The 18,891-nt window shown below is 43.3% G+C and overlaps 1 protein-coding gene across 1 annotated transcript in view; it reads left to right on the top strand.

Moving 5' to 3' along the window:
* Positions 1–16,436, top strand: part of LOC126235124 (uncharacterized) — a 1,230,462-nt gene extending 1,214,026 nt beyond the window's left edge. Inside the window, exon 13 of the mRNA XM_049943858.1 lies at positions 13,668–16,436. Coding sequence (XP_049799815.1) covers positions 13,668–13,753 — 86 coding nt within the window. The 3' untranslated portion in view covers positions 13,754–16,436. The remainder of the gene's footprint in view (positions 1–13,667) is intronic.
* Positions 16,437–18,891: the final 2,455 nt, after the last annotated feature.

The raw sequence follows: 18,891 nt of genomic DNA on the forward strand, positions 1-18,891 counted from the left end.
TTGCTTACCATTTACAGGGAGACGAGAACACCGTAAAAATCAAGGTAAGTCTTTTTAAGAAACGCTTGACGATTACATATGAACAACGGGTCGGTTATACAGCGTGAGTCACCTAACTCATAACAAGCCCAATACTACAAAATGGTCATAGAGATCGAAATATGGTGAGTAATTTTCTGTTTTCCGTTTTCTGTTCCATGTACCGAGATATGGAAACAACATTTGTTTTCTTGTGTGGAGCGGTGTGTTTTCGATAGCTCGCCACGATGACACTAAAATGATGATACGTACACAATGGAACTTTTACCGGAGGACTGGAAACTATACTAAATGTGGAGTTGTAGTCTGCTGGCGCGAGATCTCAGCTTCACTTCCTTTCTGAACGTAGCCTGCAAACAGTGCAGTGCAAGCAGACTTCGACCTCACATTTAGTACTCCTTACTTTGTGAAAAGTTTCACTGTCAGTATAAACGTTTGCTCTATCCAAGAGCATAGCAGCGTATTCGTTAGAGGTGAGAGGTGGGTGATGAGAAAGGGTGGGGGGGGGGGGGGGGGGAGGAAAGCCCACGCTAGTTCCACGGTGAATGACGAGATATGAGGATGTGCTGAAAAGTAATCCTCCGAAGTTTTTATTCTGCTTTCCATATCAATATGTAAAGCGTATTACTCCGTCAACGTTCCCACTTCGCTGACCCCCCACCACAGAGGGCTTCAAATGTAGCGTGTAGCTTGGCGTTTGTAAAGAAACTATGTCGGTTCGTGAGAAACATCGTGCTGTAATCGAGGTTCGAATTCGAATAGTTCGTCAACACAAGGAACACTTCTTCAGCATAACGTTGGCAGACCGTACACGAGCGCTGAGATATCTGCGACAATCCGACATCTTGGGTTCACTGTCATCGATCACCCTCCATACAGTACCGATTTGGTCCCATACGTTTTTCATCTGTTTCCTTAACTTACAGAACGCCATCGAGAACTTCATTTTGATAGTAATGAGGAGATGCAGGCAGAGGTGAGGTTGTAGCTCTCTCAACAAACATTCTATAGTGACGGTATCAACAAACTGGTCTCTGGGAAAAATTTGTTCGTCGCGAAGGCGACTATGTTGAGAAACAAACATGAGACATGAAGAATAAATAATAAATTTCGCTTTATTAAAAAGAGCTCGCCCTCGTAGTTTAGAGATGTAGTTAGATAGACTCATTTTACTAAGGTTTGAAGCTCCTCTTGACGTTTATCTGTGTTTGCGATTTAAAATTGTGTTGTTTTGAATATCAGCATTATGCAAACAAAGTTATTTATTTTTTATTTTTATATTTACCCATGTTTATATTTACCTATGTTCATCTCCTGTGAGTCAAATTTTTATTTCTGTGAAGTACAATATCAAACTTATAATAATTTATCTATTTTAGGCCTAAAAATAACAATATGTGCAGTTTTCTTTGCTTTGGTTAGGCGCCCAGGTTAAAATTATATTGCTAAATCAACTACATCACTATTCATCGCTTTTTGTGCCCGTTTTTAGTCAAATGGCTCTGAGCACTATGGGACTCAACTGCTGTGGTCATAAGTCCCCTAGAACTTAGAACTACTTAAATCTAACTAACCTAAGGACAGCACACAACACCCAGCCATCACGAGGCAGAGAAAATCCCTGACCCCGCCGGGAATCGAACCCGGGAACCCGGGCGTAGGAAGCGAGAACGCTACCGCACGACCACGAGATGCGGCCGTTTTTAGTCGTTTAGCATGTCATCTGCAAACTAGCCATGAAGAAAATTATTGTGTAATTTTCCTCATGGTTAGTTTGCAGATGACATGTGCCAAAAAAAAAAAAAAGACTCAAAAAGGGCACAAAAACCGATGATAATAATGAAGTTCGTTTATCGATGTAATTTTAAGGTGAGTGCCTAAACAAAACGAAGAAAAATGCACGTATTGTAATTCTTTGGCCTACAATAGATAAATTATTATAAATTTTATATTTTACTTTACAGAACTAAAAATTTGACCTCCAGAAGATGACACATAGGTGTCGAAACTCGTTTGGGTAAATATAAAAATAAAAAATAAATTAACTGTGTTTGCATAAGGCTGATTTCAAAACAAGCCAAGCTGTATATATACATGCAATTAGTCAACACCCATTCATATTCTGGGATTCTTCAAAATCATACCGAATTGAGAAGTCTTGTCTCTTTGGCGGGGCGGATTATGAGCTCTGGTGGCGAGGATTTCCTTTCTAGAGAGGAAAGCTCCCGTCTCCTACCCCTCGCTGGGTACTTCCTAACTGTATCACTGCACATCCCGTTTCAGAAGCTATCGAAAACGTTAAAAAAATTGCATCGTTGCATTTAAGGAGAAACCCTTTATTGGGTCCGAAACTTTCACGGTCGGCAAAACGCTCGCCCTGTTGCATACTGTCACTTGGCAGGAACCTCGTTTTAATACCTTGACCGCGATATTGCGAAATATTATGGATGTTGTGACTAATGTGGGGCAGTCTGCGAATAAACTTTGCCTTTAGACACGCACTGCCTGCCATACGCGCCGTGGCTCAGCTGTGCGCTTCCCAAGGTTTGTTTGGCACTGATTGCCAGATTGCATCAGCTGTTTCCTCCTCGCGGCAAAACAGCGTGGAGACACCATTTTCCTGTCTGGCGACAGAGCGTTAAGTAAGAGCTGTGGGGCTTCCTATTGCGAGCGCGATACTGGCGTGTCGCAAGTGCTGGGTGCGTCCGCACCGACGCGACATCGGCTGACGTGACCGCACCGGGCTCCTAGTCTCGAAGTGATGCATCCGCAGAGGCGAAATTACGCCGGTGGTGACGCAAGGACGTGGCACGACGTGCAGCCGTGTCGCGCTTTCGCACTGTCGCTGTGCCGGTAGTAACTGCGAATATCGCATTTGCTTTTAGCAGCGACAGAGTTCGTTCGTTGTTTTATTGCTGCGGTCGTAATCCAGGGTATTTACGTGGTTCTGGGGTGCCTTGCAGAACTGGATATTTGCTTCCTTCAGCTTTCATAACTTGACAGACACTGGATTTCTCAGAGTTAATGACTAAAGGAGTTTCCTATTGTTGATCAAGTAACGACGTTCCTTCACCAGTGCTGAAAGAGCTATTGAGAAGGAATATGGTACCGGGTGGTTATAAGTAAAGTGCAGTTACTTTGGGAGGCACAGTGTGGGCTGTAATTATCGTATGGCAGCGAAACTTGGTAGGTATCCTAAAGCCATTCATGAGGAACCGATTTACGATGGAAAACAAATTAGTTCCAATTTTGGTCACAAGTCGCAAATCTGGCGCTGTGAATACAGGAAAGTCGTATAGAAATGTTTCCATACTGAATGGAGTACGAAGGGGATGTGGGTGGAAGAGGTCAAAAAAATGAAAAAAGATGTAATACTGATTTTATTATTAACCGCCGCTTACACAGTTTGCTCAGTATGAGCATAGGCGACGTAGCCAAGATACTGCAACCGTAAAACTCGCAGTAGTTCAGGTAGAATCTGCGGAACTTGTTGTGTAGTGTACCGTGTGGTGGCGTATAGAATGTCTGTCTGTATACATTAATGTTTTGTAAAGAGAAACTTATCGTACGAATCTGACAAAGCTTGTTTATGTACAGTAAATCTTTGTATGTGGGCCTAGTTTAATATTGTTTGCGTAATACGTTAGGTGAAACTTCCAAAATATACACTGAAAACAATCTGCGAGCACTTGAAGTATTAAAATACATACCTCTGAAATTTACTTTAAATTGAAGCAGCATGCACATACTTAATAGCAATTCTCTTCATTGATAAGAATCTATTAATCGTTCATCTGCTTTATCAGAAAATACGTCTCATCTACACGCACAAACTACAACCACACAGTATTAAACTGTCTTTGGTGGTTAGAGCTTTAAGTTCCGACCGATAAGCTCTCAGGGCTATCTTTTTATTAAATACCAAATATAGTTCTTTAATAAAATATCCAGCTAACATGGGTTACGTCGTAGCATCTCATAATATTTGAAACTTATCTCGACAAATATTTGCTTTGTTTAAGTACTGACAAAACATCGTCTTTGCCACAGATTCTATCAGCACAAACAAGCACAATGTTTTTACGTAAAATTCCTTGAAATTAAGCAAAACGCCTATCCACTCTGAAGGAGTATTATTAGTATTTTTCTTTAAACAAGTCTGAATTGAATATTACTAATCGGTTCAGCAAAATAGTCAAATAACGTTATCCGTCTTAAGATGGCCGACAACAATACGAATAGCACCTGCGCCTCTCGCTCGTTATTTAAAATATTCACAGGCACTTCTTAAAGTGTAAGCTGGTGGGGTTAGCAAATACTACAAAAAGAGAGTACAAAATTAGGTTGCTTGAAATTACCAAATTACACTTACAGCAATCACGTCTGGCCTCCAGCACGCTCAAGATACATCAGAAATCGAAGAAGAGGAAGAAGAAGTGAGGAAAAAAACTCATCAGAGCATTTGTTCTAAGAATGACAATGATCATAGATATTAGTTTCCCATATAACGGTTTTTTGTAGGTCATGACACATTTAATTAATATTTTTCGTAACACTTTTGTAAAGAAAGTTCGTCATTATCAGTTTATGGCAGCCGTGTGGGATTGGCCGAGCGGTCTACGCGCTGCAGTCATGGGCTGTGCGGCTGATCCCGGCGGAGGTTCGAGTCCTGCCTCGGGCATGGGTTGTGTGTGGTAGTCCTTAGGATAATTTAGGTTAAGTAGTGTGTAAGCTTAGGGACTGATGACCTTAGCAGTTAAGTCCCATAAGATTTCACACACATTTGAACATTGAAGTTTATGGCACTTTCTAACTCGTAACAAAGTTTTTCGTGGTAAATTAAGTTCACTTTCATGAAAGTTTATAGCAGAAGTGTCTGCTCCAGGAGACAAGCGGTACAGCGTTCCTGTATAATGCTTTTCAGGTGATACAGAGACCGAACGTGCCCCTGGTAGACGCGTTCTTTTAGATACCATTAGAGACAAAAGTCACATGGATTCATTTCAGGTAATCTTGCAAGCTGTCCATCTGGTAAACCTCTTGGGTTGCTGGAGGATTGCATTAAGCAGATCTTCGACTGGGCGAGCGACATGAGGTGTTGGCCTTCGTTGCATGAAAGCAGTGGTTTCCACACAGCTGCGCTCTTCCAAAGCAGGGATCGCATGCTGTACGAAGAACTGCGATAACATGGAGACGTCACGGTGCACCCGACAAACCCTCTGGATGTATTCTCTTCAAACAAGAACGGACCGAAAGTAAAGGTGCTTGTGAATCCACACCAGTCACATGCAGTGACTGTAGTGGCTATTCGTGAAGAACACGCGGTTTGACAGTACCCGAAATTTGGCAGGTCTGTTTATTCACTGCGTCATATAGCGTAAAATGTGCCTCTCACTCCGTAGAACATTGCCCAGCCACATACCATCAACTTCGATCTGTGGCCGAAACCGAACAGCTAATTCAGAACCTTGCTGCTCATCATAAAGTTTCTGTTGCTGCACTGTCTAGATCTTGTTCGGGTACCAGTGTAAAATCGAACGCAAAACTTTCAGTAGTGTCGACGACGGGATGGACAATTCTCGTGACACTGCTCGAGCACTAGCACTAACCGGGGCACGTGCTGCGTTGTGAGTTGCAGCAAGAGAAACCTCGTCAAGAAATTCTACCGGGATAGGACACTTTCCTATTCCAGGTGCCACAACTAAACTCACCTGTGTCTTCGAATTTTATTATCCTTTTCTTTAAGCCATTTAATGACATGAGGCCGCTCCTCAGACCTTTCAGTCGGCGATACTCTCTCAATATAGCACTATAACTGCTGCCGTTCACATAAAACAGTTTCACTAACAGCGAACGGTCTCTCTTCTCGATAAGCGTTCTGTTCATTTACTTTATAGCTTGTGAAACGACAGCGCAAATGTCATACAGTCATACGAACAATATACAGTGGCGCCAGATTTTCACCTGATGGCCACAGTTGGAATTTTTTTTAGTGTAAATCGGTTCCGCAGTAACGCATTAGCATATCTACCAAGTTTCGCTGCCATACGATAATTTCGACCCACAACGCACCTCTGTGAGTAGCTAAAATTTAATTATAAGCACCCGGTATCTGATCTGCGAGGGAATACGAACCATGCAGATCTTGAACGTCAAACACAGTACTTGTACGGAAACATAAAATAACAAACGTCTCGGTGAAAAGAGGATTGGGAAAAAGTGAAGTTGATATTTGGTGTGAGATGGGGGGAAGGCGGGGGCGGTGGTGATGAGGGATGGGGGTGTATACATGACGTTCAAGGATCAATAATGACAGGAATTATTGTTGTAGGTGATGCCGATGTGAAATTACTGTGAAGTGTTGCGTATTTGCCAAATGAGGTCACAGTCCATATCATAGCGAGTATGTACTTTTCTTGGGAGTTAACTGTTAAATGTTGATTCCAAAACACTGCTTATTGCCTACTTACGACACATCACAGAAAACGTCGTTCCGCTCCCCATCGTATTTATCGGGTTGACACTAGCAAAAATCTTCGTGGAGGATATTGTCAAACGTAATTAACGAATGCTCTGAGTATGTTTTAACTCTGCCAAAATATTCCAAAAAAGAATCTCTTTGCCCGTGTTACTCTGTCAAGTAATATGGTGACATGCGATGTGTTATAAGTAGGCAGCAAGAAATATTACCGAAAGTAATCTATAGCCTTAATTTACAATAGTGGTAACTATTTCTTGTAACATGCGTACTGTTTTTATACAAAAGAAAAACCTGTAACACTTCGATGACGTACCATAAAATCAGAAACGCACTTCAGTGATGTAAAATGATTGTATACGTAATGTTAATGGAATAAAGCTTTCACAACGCGCCAGTAAACAAGTAAATATTATTAGCGAGTTATTTGTCAGTAGATTTCATCGCCTAGAGATAATGACCTGGTGATCCATTGAAATACTTTCTTGTTTCCATGGCATTATACAATGACTGTCAGCCACAGCCATATTTACTATGCTGAAAAATCCTTAAACACAAATGTAGCTGTGAATGTTCTCAGTAATATAATTGTATATGTCTTCCAGCCAGGTACTTACTTTAATTTTTGAGAGGGATGTTAACATGTGCTAGTGAACGCTTTGACTCGTATGCATTTCGTAATTTCAATGTTTTCGGTCAAAACAGTTCATTGACGTTGCTAAGATAACACAAACCAGAAAATATAGAAGCAACTCTGGAGCACTTGGGGCCACAAATCGGTATATGAATTACAAAATCAGCTTCCAGTACCTTGTAGAACAAGTTGTACTCCAAATTAGTATTAATATTACAGTCTTAACATCAAAATACGCCTTTATCAAACAGGTGTTATGTGACCATTGGCTTCGTTTCTCTCTTCCCTAAAAGGCGTCCAATGGCCTTTTGCACGTCTCCTCGGTGAAGTGACCCCCAGTAATCTCCTAACATAACTAGACTTCCGATACTGTGAAAAAAAAGTGGGTGGTAGCGTATTACGATTCAGCACACTAAAAATCACAAGAATAAGCTGCTTTTATTGTAAAAGTATTTTCATCTTTTTCCTGCGTAATCTGTGTATATATTATAGAAATGAATGTATGTGTGTATGCATGAGTCATATTTCCTCCTAAACCAATGCATCGATTTCAAACAAACTTGGTACACAACTCACTATGTGGACAGAAGCAATGTGCGAACAAGAATTGTCTACCGTCGATAGGGGTGGCGGTGGAGATGAAATGGGACGACATAGAAACGTGGCTGAGGAACTTTTAGAGCAATTTCTATTAAATTTTGTATATACATAACTCATTATTTGTATAACTGTTTATATAAAAATACTGTGGGGCTAATATACAACTACAACCTCTAGCGGTGGGCTCGGAGTGACATGCCATGATAAGTAAAGATATTCGTTATCGATCGATATTAGTATCGAACCCTTATTTCTGGGGGTCGTTAGGCTCTCATTGGTGACAATCCCGATGACGTTCCGTCCTCTGGATTATGGGAAGAGGGGAGGGGAAGGGAGGATGGCTGGTTCAAATGGCTCTGAGCACTACGGGACTCAACTGCTGTGGTCATCAGTCCTCTAGAACTTAGAACTACTTAAACCTAACTAACCTAAGGACATCACACACATCCATGCCCGAGGCAGGATTCGAACCTGCGACCGTAGCAGTCGCACGGTTCCGGACTGCGCGCCTAGAACCGCGAGACCACCGCGGCCGGCAAGGGAGGATGGGGAGGTTTGCAAATACAATGACATTTCAGCATCTCTGTAACGCCTGAAGCCATTTCCATCAAACTTAATCCTATTGGTTCGCCGCCACATCACCCACTCAAGAATTTATTCATCCTGTGGCCTGGAGGTGAAACTAAAAATATTGTTTATAATGATGTATTGAGTTAAATCAATATTATAGTGAATTGTGCAATTTGCATACTTTGTTTTTTATTTTGGGTGCTGTACTTACCTATTTGTATATATTCTTGGTGTTTCAAAGGCTTTGCATCAAATGTCTATGGGTGATAGATCATGTCATGCGGAACAACTTCTGTTGGAGACAAAATGTTCGATGATGCTTCCTGGCGACACTAGACGTCCTTCTCTGTCGGTTATGCCCCTTAGAGGCCGCAGGGCATAGGCACTCTGCTGCGTGCTTATGTACAATGTGTGGCCTTAACCGAGTTATCTGCTCTGCGAGGAACTGGCTGGGTCGAGCAAAATTTAAGTTTCATCACTCTCCTTCTCCGCTTAGAGACATTTGTATGCTTTTCTTGTGGAAAATCACTCTGTCAATTTCCTGTGGTAGACAGGGCGCGTCTGCTCCAGTTTTATAGGGCTTTTGTGCGATTGCTGCTGGATTATGGATGCAAAAATGGTTCAAATGGCTCTAAGCACTACGGGACTTAACATCTGAGGTCATCAGTCCCCTAGACTTAAACCTAACTAACCTAAGGACATCACACACATCCATTCCCGCGGCAGGATTCGAACCTGCGACCGTAGCAGCAGCGCGGTTCCGGACTGAAGCGTCTAGAACCTCTCGGTCACAACGACCTGCGAGAATGGATGCACATTGTACGGGTCAGTGAGGCCTTCTTACCTGGAGACAATTGATGCTGTGCACCATGAAAGGATCAGACTGGCCACAGGCGCTTACAGGACCAGCCCTACACCCCATCTGCGTGCTGAGACTGGTGAATCGAGACTTCCAGTCCGGCGGCAGCTTCTCGTGGTGTGTCGAGCATATACATTCCTCGCTACTCCCACTTCCCCAGCATACCATACCATCGCTCATCCAACTATGGAATGCCTCTTTACCAATAGTCCAGGGTCATTGACGCCATTTGGGATACAAGTTGCCGCGCGGGATTAGCCGAGCGCTCTAAGGCGCTGCAGTTATGGGCTGTGCTGCTGGTCCCGGTGGAGGTTCGAGTCCTCCCTCGGGCATGGGTGTGTGTGTGTTTTCCCTTAAGATAATTTAGGTTAAATAGTGTGTAAGCTTAGGGACTGATGACCTTAGCAGTTAAGTCCCATAAGATTTCAGACACATTTGAACATTTTTTTGAATACAAGTGTCTGCTGAAGTCACGTGGTATAGGACACATACAGGCTCAAATCCGGGGTTTTAACTGACTGCAGGGACCCAGAGTAATTTTGGACTGAGTGCAGTACAGGAGAGATTGATCTCCTGCTTGTGTTTTGAATATGATATTTTCCAACATTTTAAATGAGCACTGCAACTATGTAGCTATATTCATGGATGGGTCTAAGTAAGAGGAGTCTGTTAGCTCCTCTATTATTTTCCCTGATCGTGTCAAAAATGGCTCAAATGGCTCTGAGCACTATGGGACTCAACTTCTGAGGTCATTAGTCCCCTAGAACTTAGAACTAGTTAAACCTAACTAACCTAAGGACATCACAAACATCCATGCCCGAGGCAGGATTCGAACCTGCGACCGTAGCGGTCCTGCGGATCCAGACTGCAGCGCCTTTAACCGCACGGCCACTTCGGCCGGCCTGATCGTGTCCTCAAGATTCTGTTGCCCCCAAAGTTCACTGTATACGATGCCAAATTATCCTCGATCCCGAGGGCGCAGCAGAAACAGATAAGATGCGCTGTAGCTGCCAAATTCCTTCTGTGTTCCGACTCCCTGAGTGTCCCTGCAACGTTTGTATCCAGCCAGTAAAGTATTCCAGGATATCCAGAACACTTCTCCACTTACAAAAGCTGGAGAAGGAGATACCTTTCTGCTAGGTGTCACGGTTCATGGATATTGCGGAAAAAAGAACGGTGCATGCAGCAGCCAAGGAGGCATGTCATGATACTCAGTTCAGTTGCCATCCACGTGCATGCTATCATCTAGCTGTTGAGGCTCAGAGTCATGTGTCGATGGAAGATGGGTAGTTGGAAGTAACAGACAATAAGCTCCGTCTAGCCACACAGACTGTACAAGTTTCTCCTTAATTGTGTTCGCATAGGCCACAGCCCTATGATGCAAGACTTCTTGTTCTGGCGAGAGGACTCTCCAGTGTATGGTGCTTGTGGAGTACAGACCACCGTGCGCCACATTTCATCAGGCTGTGCTTTATTTTCAGACGAAAAGGCAGCGTCAGATTTGCCGACAGATCTGCTTGGTATTTTAAATGACTTTCAGACAGATACGGTTAGAGTTTTGAGGTTTTGTGATTTGTCTAACATGTGTCCTAAGATTTTAGAGAGATGCTCTAAATGAGATGAAAAGTTGACTCGCTCATCCAAGTCTTTTATAAGTGGTCAGCCAGTCACATTTTCCCGTACCTTTCTTTTGGATTCTGTGTCGTTTTATTTATGTTTCAGTCCCAGGTATTAGATTAGATTAGATTTACTTTCATTCCAATTGACCCGTAGTGAGGAGGTCCTCCAGGATGTAGAACATGTCAGAAAAACAACAATACATGACAAATATTTACAACTAAAAAAATAAGCTAATGTACCATTGCACAGGTCCCAAGTGGAATGATCGTCATTTTTTAATGAACACTAAATGAAAGAGTCATTTTACAAACACTAATGCACTGAATTTAAAATAAAAAAGTTTATTTATTTATTTATAAGGTAATAAACGTGTAATACAACTATTTAATACTTATTTACAATGAACACACTGAAATTGTGCAGTGAGAAATTCATGAATGGAGTAGAAGGAGTTGGCCACCAATAAATCCTTTAGGCTTCTCTTAAACTGAATTTCATTGATTGTTAAGCTTTTTATGGCTGCTGGCAAGTTTTTTTAAATTTTTTTTACAATCCTCTGAATTGTTTGAAATCATTTTTTGATTAATTAAGAATTAATATTTACATATAAAAACTGAAAATACATATATAAACGTATGTCTGCTCAGAACAGTTAAGTACACTACGATATTAGTACATATCTGTTATTTCATTTGAGAATAAACTCTCAAATAAGGAATTACAATAATACATTTATATTTTCTATTAATTACTCGTGACTACATTCAAGGGAACTATTCCCTTCATTTACAGAGCCTTCTACACTTTGAATTGAAATAGATTAAACAGTTATTTTCTCAGTTATAAGTTTTTCTAGACGAGTTACATATTTTGTTTACATGTGCGATCCTGAATTAGACTGGGAAATGTTCATTTCAAATAGGCACCTTTCACCTTTTCTCCATTGTGTTAAGGCGTGTGAGATAGAGTGATTGTGTAGGTCAATGCGAGTGAGGTGGGAATGAGTGAATGAATGTCATTCAAACACAGACCAGCAGACCCTGCTAGTTTGGTCAAATCTCATCCTTCCAGAGCCTGTCAATACTAAAGGGGTGCCTATTGTCTCCGTTCCCAGTGACGTGATCTATTATCCCTGCACATTTAATACAAAGACTCTGAAGCCCACTGTATATTTCTTTGATTGTTTTATTATTTTATGCTCTTTTCATGAATACGTGTCAATGAAATTTCTATGATATTACACCCGTTTCTTACGACCTCGATGTCAAGAGATGTTGAACCTTACTCTTGCATCCTTCTTCCTTTGATATTACACTACAAACGCATTCCGCTTGTCTCCTTTTCTAATAGAAGATCGGAATACAAAATGGTTCAAATGGCTCTGACAAGGGAACCTCCCCATCGCACTCCCCTCAGATTTAGTTATAAGTTGGCACAGTGGATAGGCCTTGAAAAACTGAACACAGATCAATCGAGAAAACAGGAAGAAGTTGTGTGGAACTATGAAAAAAATAAGGAAAATATACGAACTGAGTAGTAGATAGGTAAAATCAAGGATAGTATGAGCCCAGGAGTGCCGTGGTCCCGTGGTTAGCGTGAGCAGCGGCGGAACGAGAGGTCCTTGGTTCAAGTCTTCCCTCGAGTGAAAAGTTTAATTTTTTAGTTTCAGACAATTATTGTCTGTCCGTCCGTGTCAATTACCAAAGTTCAGGCGCTCACACATAATCAACTCCGCTCCCCAAAATTCCAGGACATGTTCAGATTTGCTTGGACATATGTAGGATTTGACGGTCTAGACGGTCTAGACACGGAAAAATTTGAAAACGTTAAAAACATATGTTTTGAGAGAGCACGGGAAAACTGTGCGACTGTGAAACTGTTGCATCCATTTGTTGCAGTTTATGTGGCAAACTCTTATGTTTTCATCACTTTTTTGGGAGTGATTATCACATCCACAAGAAAACCTAAATCGGGCAAGGTAGAAGAATCTTTTTACCCATTCGCCAAGTGTACAAGTTAGGTAGGTCGCCAACATATTCCTGTCACGTGACGCACATGCCGTCACCAGTATCGTATAGAATATATCAGACGTGTTTTCCTGTGGAGGAATCGGTTGACCTATGACCTTGTGATCAAATGTTTTCGGTTCCCATTGGAGAGGCACGTCCTTTCGTCTACTAATCGCACAGTTTTGCGGTGCGGTCGCAAAACACAGACACTAAACTTATTACAGTGAACAGAGACGTCAATGAACGAACGTACAGATCATAACTTTGCGAAAATAAAAAAGTAAACTTTTCACTCGAGGGAAGACTTGAACCAAGGATCTCTCGTTCCGCAGCTGCTCACGCTAACCACGGGACCACGGCGCTCCTGTGCTCACACTATCCTTGATGTTGCGTATCTTGCGCATGGACTACTCAGTTTGTACATTTTGCTTATTTTTTTCATAGTTGCACACAACTTCTTCCTGTTTTCTCGATTGATCTGTGTTCAGTTTTTCAAGGCCTATCCACTTATAACTAAATCTGAGGGGGGTGCGATGGGGCGGTTCCCTTGTGAGCACTATGGGACTTAACTTCTGAGGTCATCAGTCGCCTAGAACTTAGAACTACTTAAACCTTACTAACCTAAGGGCATCACACTTCCATTCTCGAGGCAGGATTCGAACCTGCGACCGAAGCGGTCGCGCGGTTCCAGACTGTAGCGCCTAGAACCGGTCGGCCACCCTGGCCGGCGATCGGAATACATGAATACCCGGTCAACGCCGAGTATTCGCATGTTGCATTGTTTCACCACTGCACCGTCTAGCGTGATGTTTTAGTGCTGCAGGTGTCTATAACCGTCTGTAACTTGTGGTGTTGCAGGCATGGGCAGCGAGTCGCGGCACAAGCGCGGCTTCTTCCGCAGCCTGTGGAAGCGGTCGCGGCACTACTCGCTGGAGCAGCAGTAGCAGTCGGCCGGCGCGGGCCCCTGCGGCTCGCGCCAGTTCGAGGACGCTCCGGAGGACGACGCGCTGCCGCCGCCGCCGCCCCGGCGCAGGGTGCTGTCGTGGTGCGGCGCCGAGTAGCCGAGCGCGCAGGGGCTCCAGAGGGTCCGTGCGGGCACCGGCAGCCGCAGTCCAGCTACTCCGTGTCTTCAGCTACTGCCGCCATCGGACACTGGGTGACAGCTGCCTCTCAGCATCGAGAAATACGATAAAGTGCTACGATGAAAACTTTTTGGGGACCAGGCATTACTGTGACCGTGTGTCGGCGTGTCTTGTACTGTATTTGAAACCAATATGACAACATATGTGAGAGTTTGGGAAGGGCACTTGACGGCTCTTGCTGTTAGAATCCGTAACTTTTGTGCCATTATAAAACGTCTGCAACAAGTCGGACTTTAACCTTAGGGAACCAGAGTATCCATCAACGGCATAGCAGGACGGAACTGTTCATTTCCAAATGAACAATTGTCAGAAACTACCTGCAGGTGTTTCTGTTGAGAAAGCCCTTTCTTGAGAGTGCCGTTTATTGGACTGATTTTTGTAAATGGCTAATCGAATTATTGGGAGGCCCGCACGCTTTCTCACTTGCAGCTAATGCAAATGAAAGGACCAGCCAGTACAAACTGCGCACAGGGCTTGACAATTTCCCTCCCGCTCGTTGTAGATGCACGAATGAAAACACGATATTGTAGGCAAAAGTATAAACATTTCATGGTCGATGTTGTCCTTACACATGCAGACTGCAAGTAGCTTTAAGGGCCTTAATATATCGGACAAAATTTCTCTTGCAGTCGCGAGGCGCATTTGAAGATCATACGCAGCGTACTGAATACGTCTTATCATATCTAGACAGAACAAAATGTGTGACTGATGCCAACAGCGCATACAGCCAGCACTAGAGATGCATTATAGAAAAAGGGCGTCTTTCTTTCTTTTTTCATTTCTTCTCGGGAGAGAAGAAAATTACGGGTGGTAGGATGTTATGCTTACTGTTCCATTTTTCATTTCCCCTGGTCACACGAGCAGATTTATCTGTTCAAAGCACAGCATGGGACAATCCTATCGCCAGGTACACACTTCGCTTGGTATTCTCCGATAAAAGGAGACAATACTTGCAGAGCGCAGCTTTGAATATCCTCCAACATCTTTATCCGAGAGCCTCGCTAATGCGCAAGCAGAAGCTCTTGCGTTCAGCTGCAGCAGTCTGGTGTCAATTGTAGTTAATCTGATCCTATGTTTCAACCGAATTCTGGTTTTCGTGTAAACGGTACAGTGGAATATCAGCTTCTTCCCATTCTGTTTGTACGCTCTGCAAAGTGTCCATAAACGTAGGGATATCAAGAACAGTGTCCTGCAGAGTCTCTGTGTAGAGACGAAAGTATATTTGTGCACATGTGGCGACTCTGTAAGGTCGAGCAGACATGCTGCACTTCCGACGTAACGACTTGTACATAGCGACGTGATTCGTGTAGGGAGATCACAGCAGCCAGACGGCTGCTAGCAACTAATCTGTATTTGCGCTGTATTATTGCTTACAGTAAGCTAGTCCCGGTGACCTGGCAAACTACGGCGGGAGTTCTTCGTCCCTCTTCGTTGCCGAAGAGAGAACATCGAGGGCCACCGCACGGCGTGGACTAGAGGTGCGTGATACGCACTAACCGCGCCGCGATGCGAATCGGTGTACAGTTAATCCTGATCACCAAGGGACAGCACCGTACATATGCGTGTGCGTGTGTGTAAAATTAACAGTTTGAATTAACTTTCAATGTCAGGTTTTTATCTTTAATAAGAGTGATACCACAGACTTTTTTGTGAATAATAATGCACGCCAGCGCGTGTGGCGATATATTTTGCAGTAGCGGTAGTCCCGGTCGGGTGTGTCTGAAAGCGACGACAGGTTGTTTTTTATTGCGTATTCGTTGTGGAGCTTTGTATTCGTATCCGCGTCACTTTTGAATTGCCTTAACACGTAAAAAAAAAGTTTTCACATTTTCACACAACATAGTAGGAGAAACAGGCAGAGTACCACCACTACCCAGTTATTGTACTAACCAAAACGCACAACATGTAAGCTGCCACTGCCCAGGCCGCTGGGAATAATGCTTTTATACGTACATTAATGCTGGTGAATGTTCTTAGCTTAGGTTATATTTTCACGAATTTGAAAATAAAACAATGTAAATGTGCCCTCGTGTAGAATTGAAAAAGGTTCAAAGAAAAATTGTGATGGTTTCCATGGGACTTTGTAAAAATTCGTGGAGTCTCTGGGAAGCGAACAGCGAGAAGAGTCGGGGATAAAGAAAGTAATTTCTACTAACGCTTCTCTAATGCGTCAATATGTTCATGATATTATTATTATTATTATTATACTGACAATATCGAACAACTTAAAACTGTTGCATTGCAAAAAAAGAGCAAGCTTCATTTGTCATAACAACAAAGTGCGGAGAACGAAGAACAAGGAAATATTGCGATTTGAGACTTCAAATTTAGCTTTTGTTTCTAGCGTTGTCAGTTTCAATGCTTTCGCTTCCCATGAGACTCTACAGCACTGTACAGCTGTAAAGAGAGGAATGGTTTTGCTTGTACACAACTCAGCTGCTGGAGAGCACAGCAGTGGCAAGTCAATAAAGGAGTACCAACTACACCCGCGTCTCTCATTCCTCCTAAACAGTCTCACAGCTCCGTGTGGCAGCGGTATTTCCATGTGAGCTGCGCTTAGCGGAAGAACCCACGGCTACAGTGGTCGAGCTGCCTTCGCTGAAACGATTGCAGGTGAGTAAGACATACGAGGGCTGCCCAGAAAGTAATGCACCGCATTTTTTTCTCAGCCGAAAACAATGCTACGAATGCTAAACGTTACGTATGAATTATTTGACGTCTCCTGAGTGAGCGCGCCAAGTTTCCATCACTTCCGACAGATAGCGTAACTGCAGGATAGTTTCAAAATGGCGTCTGTAGGTGATGTACGTTACAAACAACATGCTGTCATATAATTTCTCACTGAAAAGAAAGAAACTGTGGGGAATATTCACAAACGCTTGTGCAAAGGCTATGCAGCATCTGCTGTCAACAGAAGTACAGTTAGTCGCTGGGCAGGGAGGGCGAGGCCACCAGGACGCGGTTCGGCGGAGTTCCACGATTTGCGGCGGTGAGGGAGACCATCCACGGCTGTCACACCTGACCTAGTCACCTCGGAGTTCCACTTGCTTGGGCCATTAAAAGATGCCATTTGTGGAATACATTTTGAGAACGATTATGTGATTCACACAGTGAAGCACTGGCTCCGCTACCAAGATCAGGAATGGTAACGACAGGGCATACACGACCTTGTATGGGATGGAGATTACGTGGAAAACTAGGGTGAGTAGATAAAACACAATTCTTTCGTGTGTTTAATTCTCATGATATTCAATAACGAACTGTTGAAGAAAAGAATGCGGTGCATTACTTTCTCGGCAACCCTCGTAGATAAGGATGCACCCACGACAATACAACGATCAGCATGACACTAGGGCTTTGTCAGATGAAAATTAATCAAATTCCTTTTGACATGTCAGCTATTAACTCATTTACATGTAAGAAAATAGTTCAAATGGCTCTGAGCACTATGGGACTTAACTGCTGAGGTCATCAGTCCCCTAGAACTGAGAACTACTTAAACCTAACTAACCTAAGGACATCACACACATCCATGCCCCAGGCAGGATTCGAACCTGCGACCGTAGCGGTCACGCGGTTCCAGACTGTAGCGCCTAGAACCGCTCGGCCACTCCGGCCGGCTACATGTAAGAGAGTAATCTCATGATTACTGTACTGAACCAACATAAATACCTAAAACATCTACCATAATGGCCGAGCGGTTCTAGGCGCTTCAGCCCGGAACCGCGCTGCTGCAACGGTCGCAGGTTCGAATCCTGCCTCGGGCATGGATGTGTGTGATGTCCTTAGGTTAGTTAGGTTTAAGTAGTCCTAAGTCTAGGGGACTGATGAACTCAGATGTTAAGTCCTGTAGTGCTTGGAGCCATTTTTTTCTACCACAAATCCTTGGTGTCAGCTAAGGCAACACACACACTTCGCAATAAGAGAAGCCGCACCTAGAAATAAATTGACATACTTCACTTTTGAAGACATTCCAGTGATTCCAGCATCAGCAGGCCTGTTAGGCAATAAGCTGACGGCCTGTGGCTCTCGCCACTCACTCTGCCCAGTACCTGTTATTGGTTCAAATGGCTCTGAGCACTATGGGACTTAACATCTATGGTCATCAGTCCCCTACAACTTAGAACTACTTAAACCTAACTAACCTAAGGACAGCACACAACACCCAGCCATCACGAGGCAGAGAAAAGTCCCTGACCCCGCCGGGAATCGAACCCGGGAACCCGGGCGTGGGAAGCGAGAACGCTACCGCACGACCACGAGATGCGGGCGTACCTATTATTATTGACTTTATTCAGCCATAATTCTTTCCAGGTTGTGAAATGCATGATGTGTATACAAATGTCGTGCAAAGTTGGTGAAATACATCACACGTTTATAAATATCATGTATGAAAGTGTGGTAAACATGCACGTGAAAACGTGCATGTACATGACCCCCCCCCCCCCACACACACACACACATATTTATTCTTCTTTCCAGAATGGGGAAACCAATAGCGAAACGTACCAGTAACTGCACAGAAGGACAGAGAATAATTGGTTCACTGTCAACCGGATTCCAACGTGCTACGTTGTGCACTGCTACAGGAAACTTGGGGTTCCCCTAGGAGACACACACAAAAAGCAGAGCTTTATCCAAAAGGATCTGAATCGCCTGTCGATCTTGCTTTCAGAATGCACCCATCAGTTGGCCTTGCTTCAAATTTATCTCTGTCTCAACGACGAGAGACTAAGCTGGCGCAGTCCTTTACCATCACTTTTCATAACCATTCACTACCGCAGGAATTATGAAGTGTCAAGCTTCTGCCTGATGGATACCATCTGCGTGAACAACAATGGAGACACGTCTTTAAACTTCGAGTGTCATCATTTTGTGTGGCTGCTTACAATAATAACTATTCCAGCATTCGTCAAAAAAAAAAAAGAAAAAAGAGAAAA

The sequence above is a fragment of the Schistocerca nitens genome, chromosome 2 (genome assembly GCF_023898315.1).
Source record: "Schistocerca nitens isolate TAMUIC-IGC-003100 chromosome 2, iqSchNite1.1, whole genome shotgun sequence".
NCBI classification, from domain to species: domain Eukaryota; kingdom Metazoa; phylum Arthropoda; class Insecta; order Orthoptera; family Acrididae; genus Schistocerca; species Schistocerca nitens.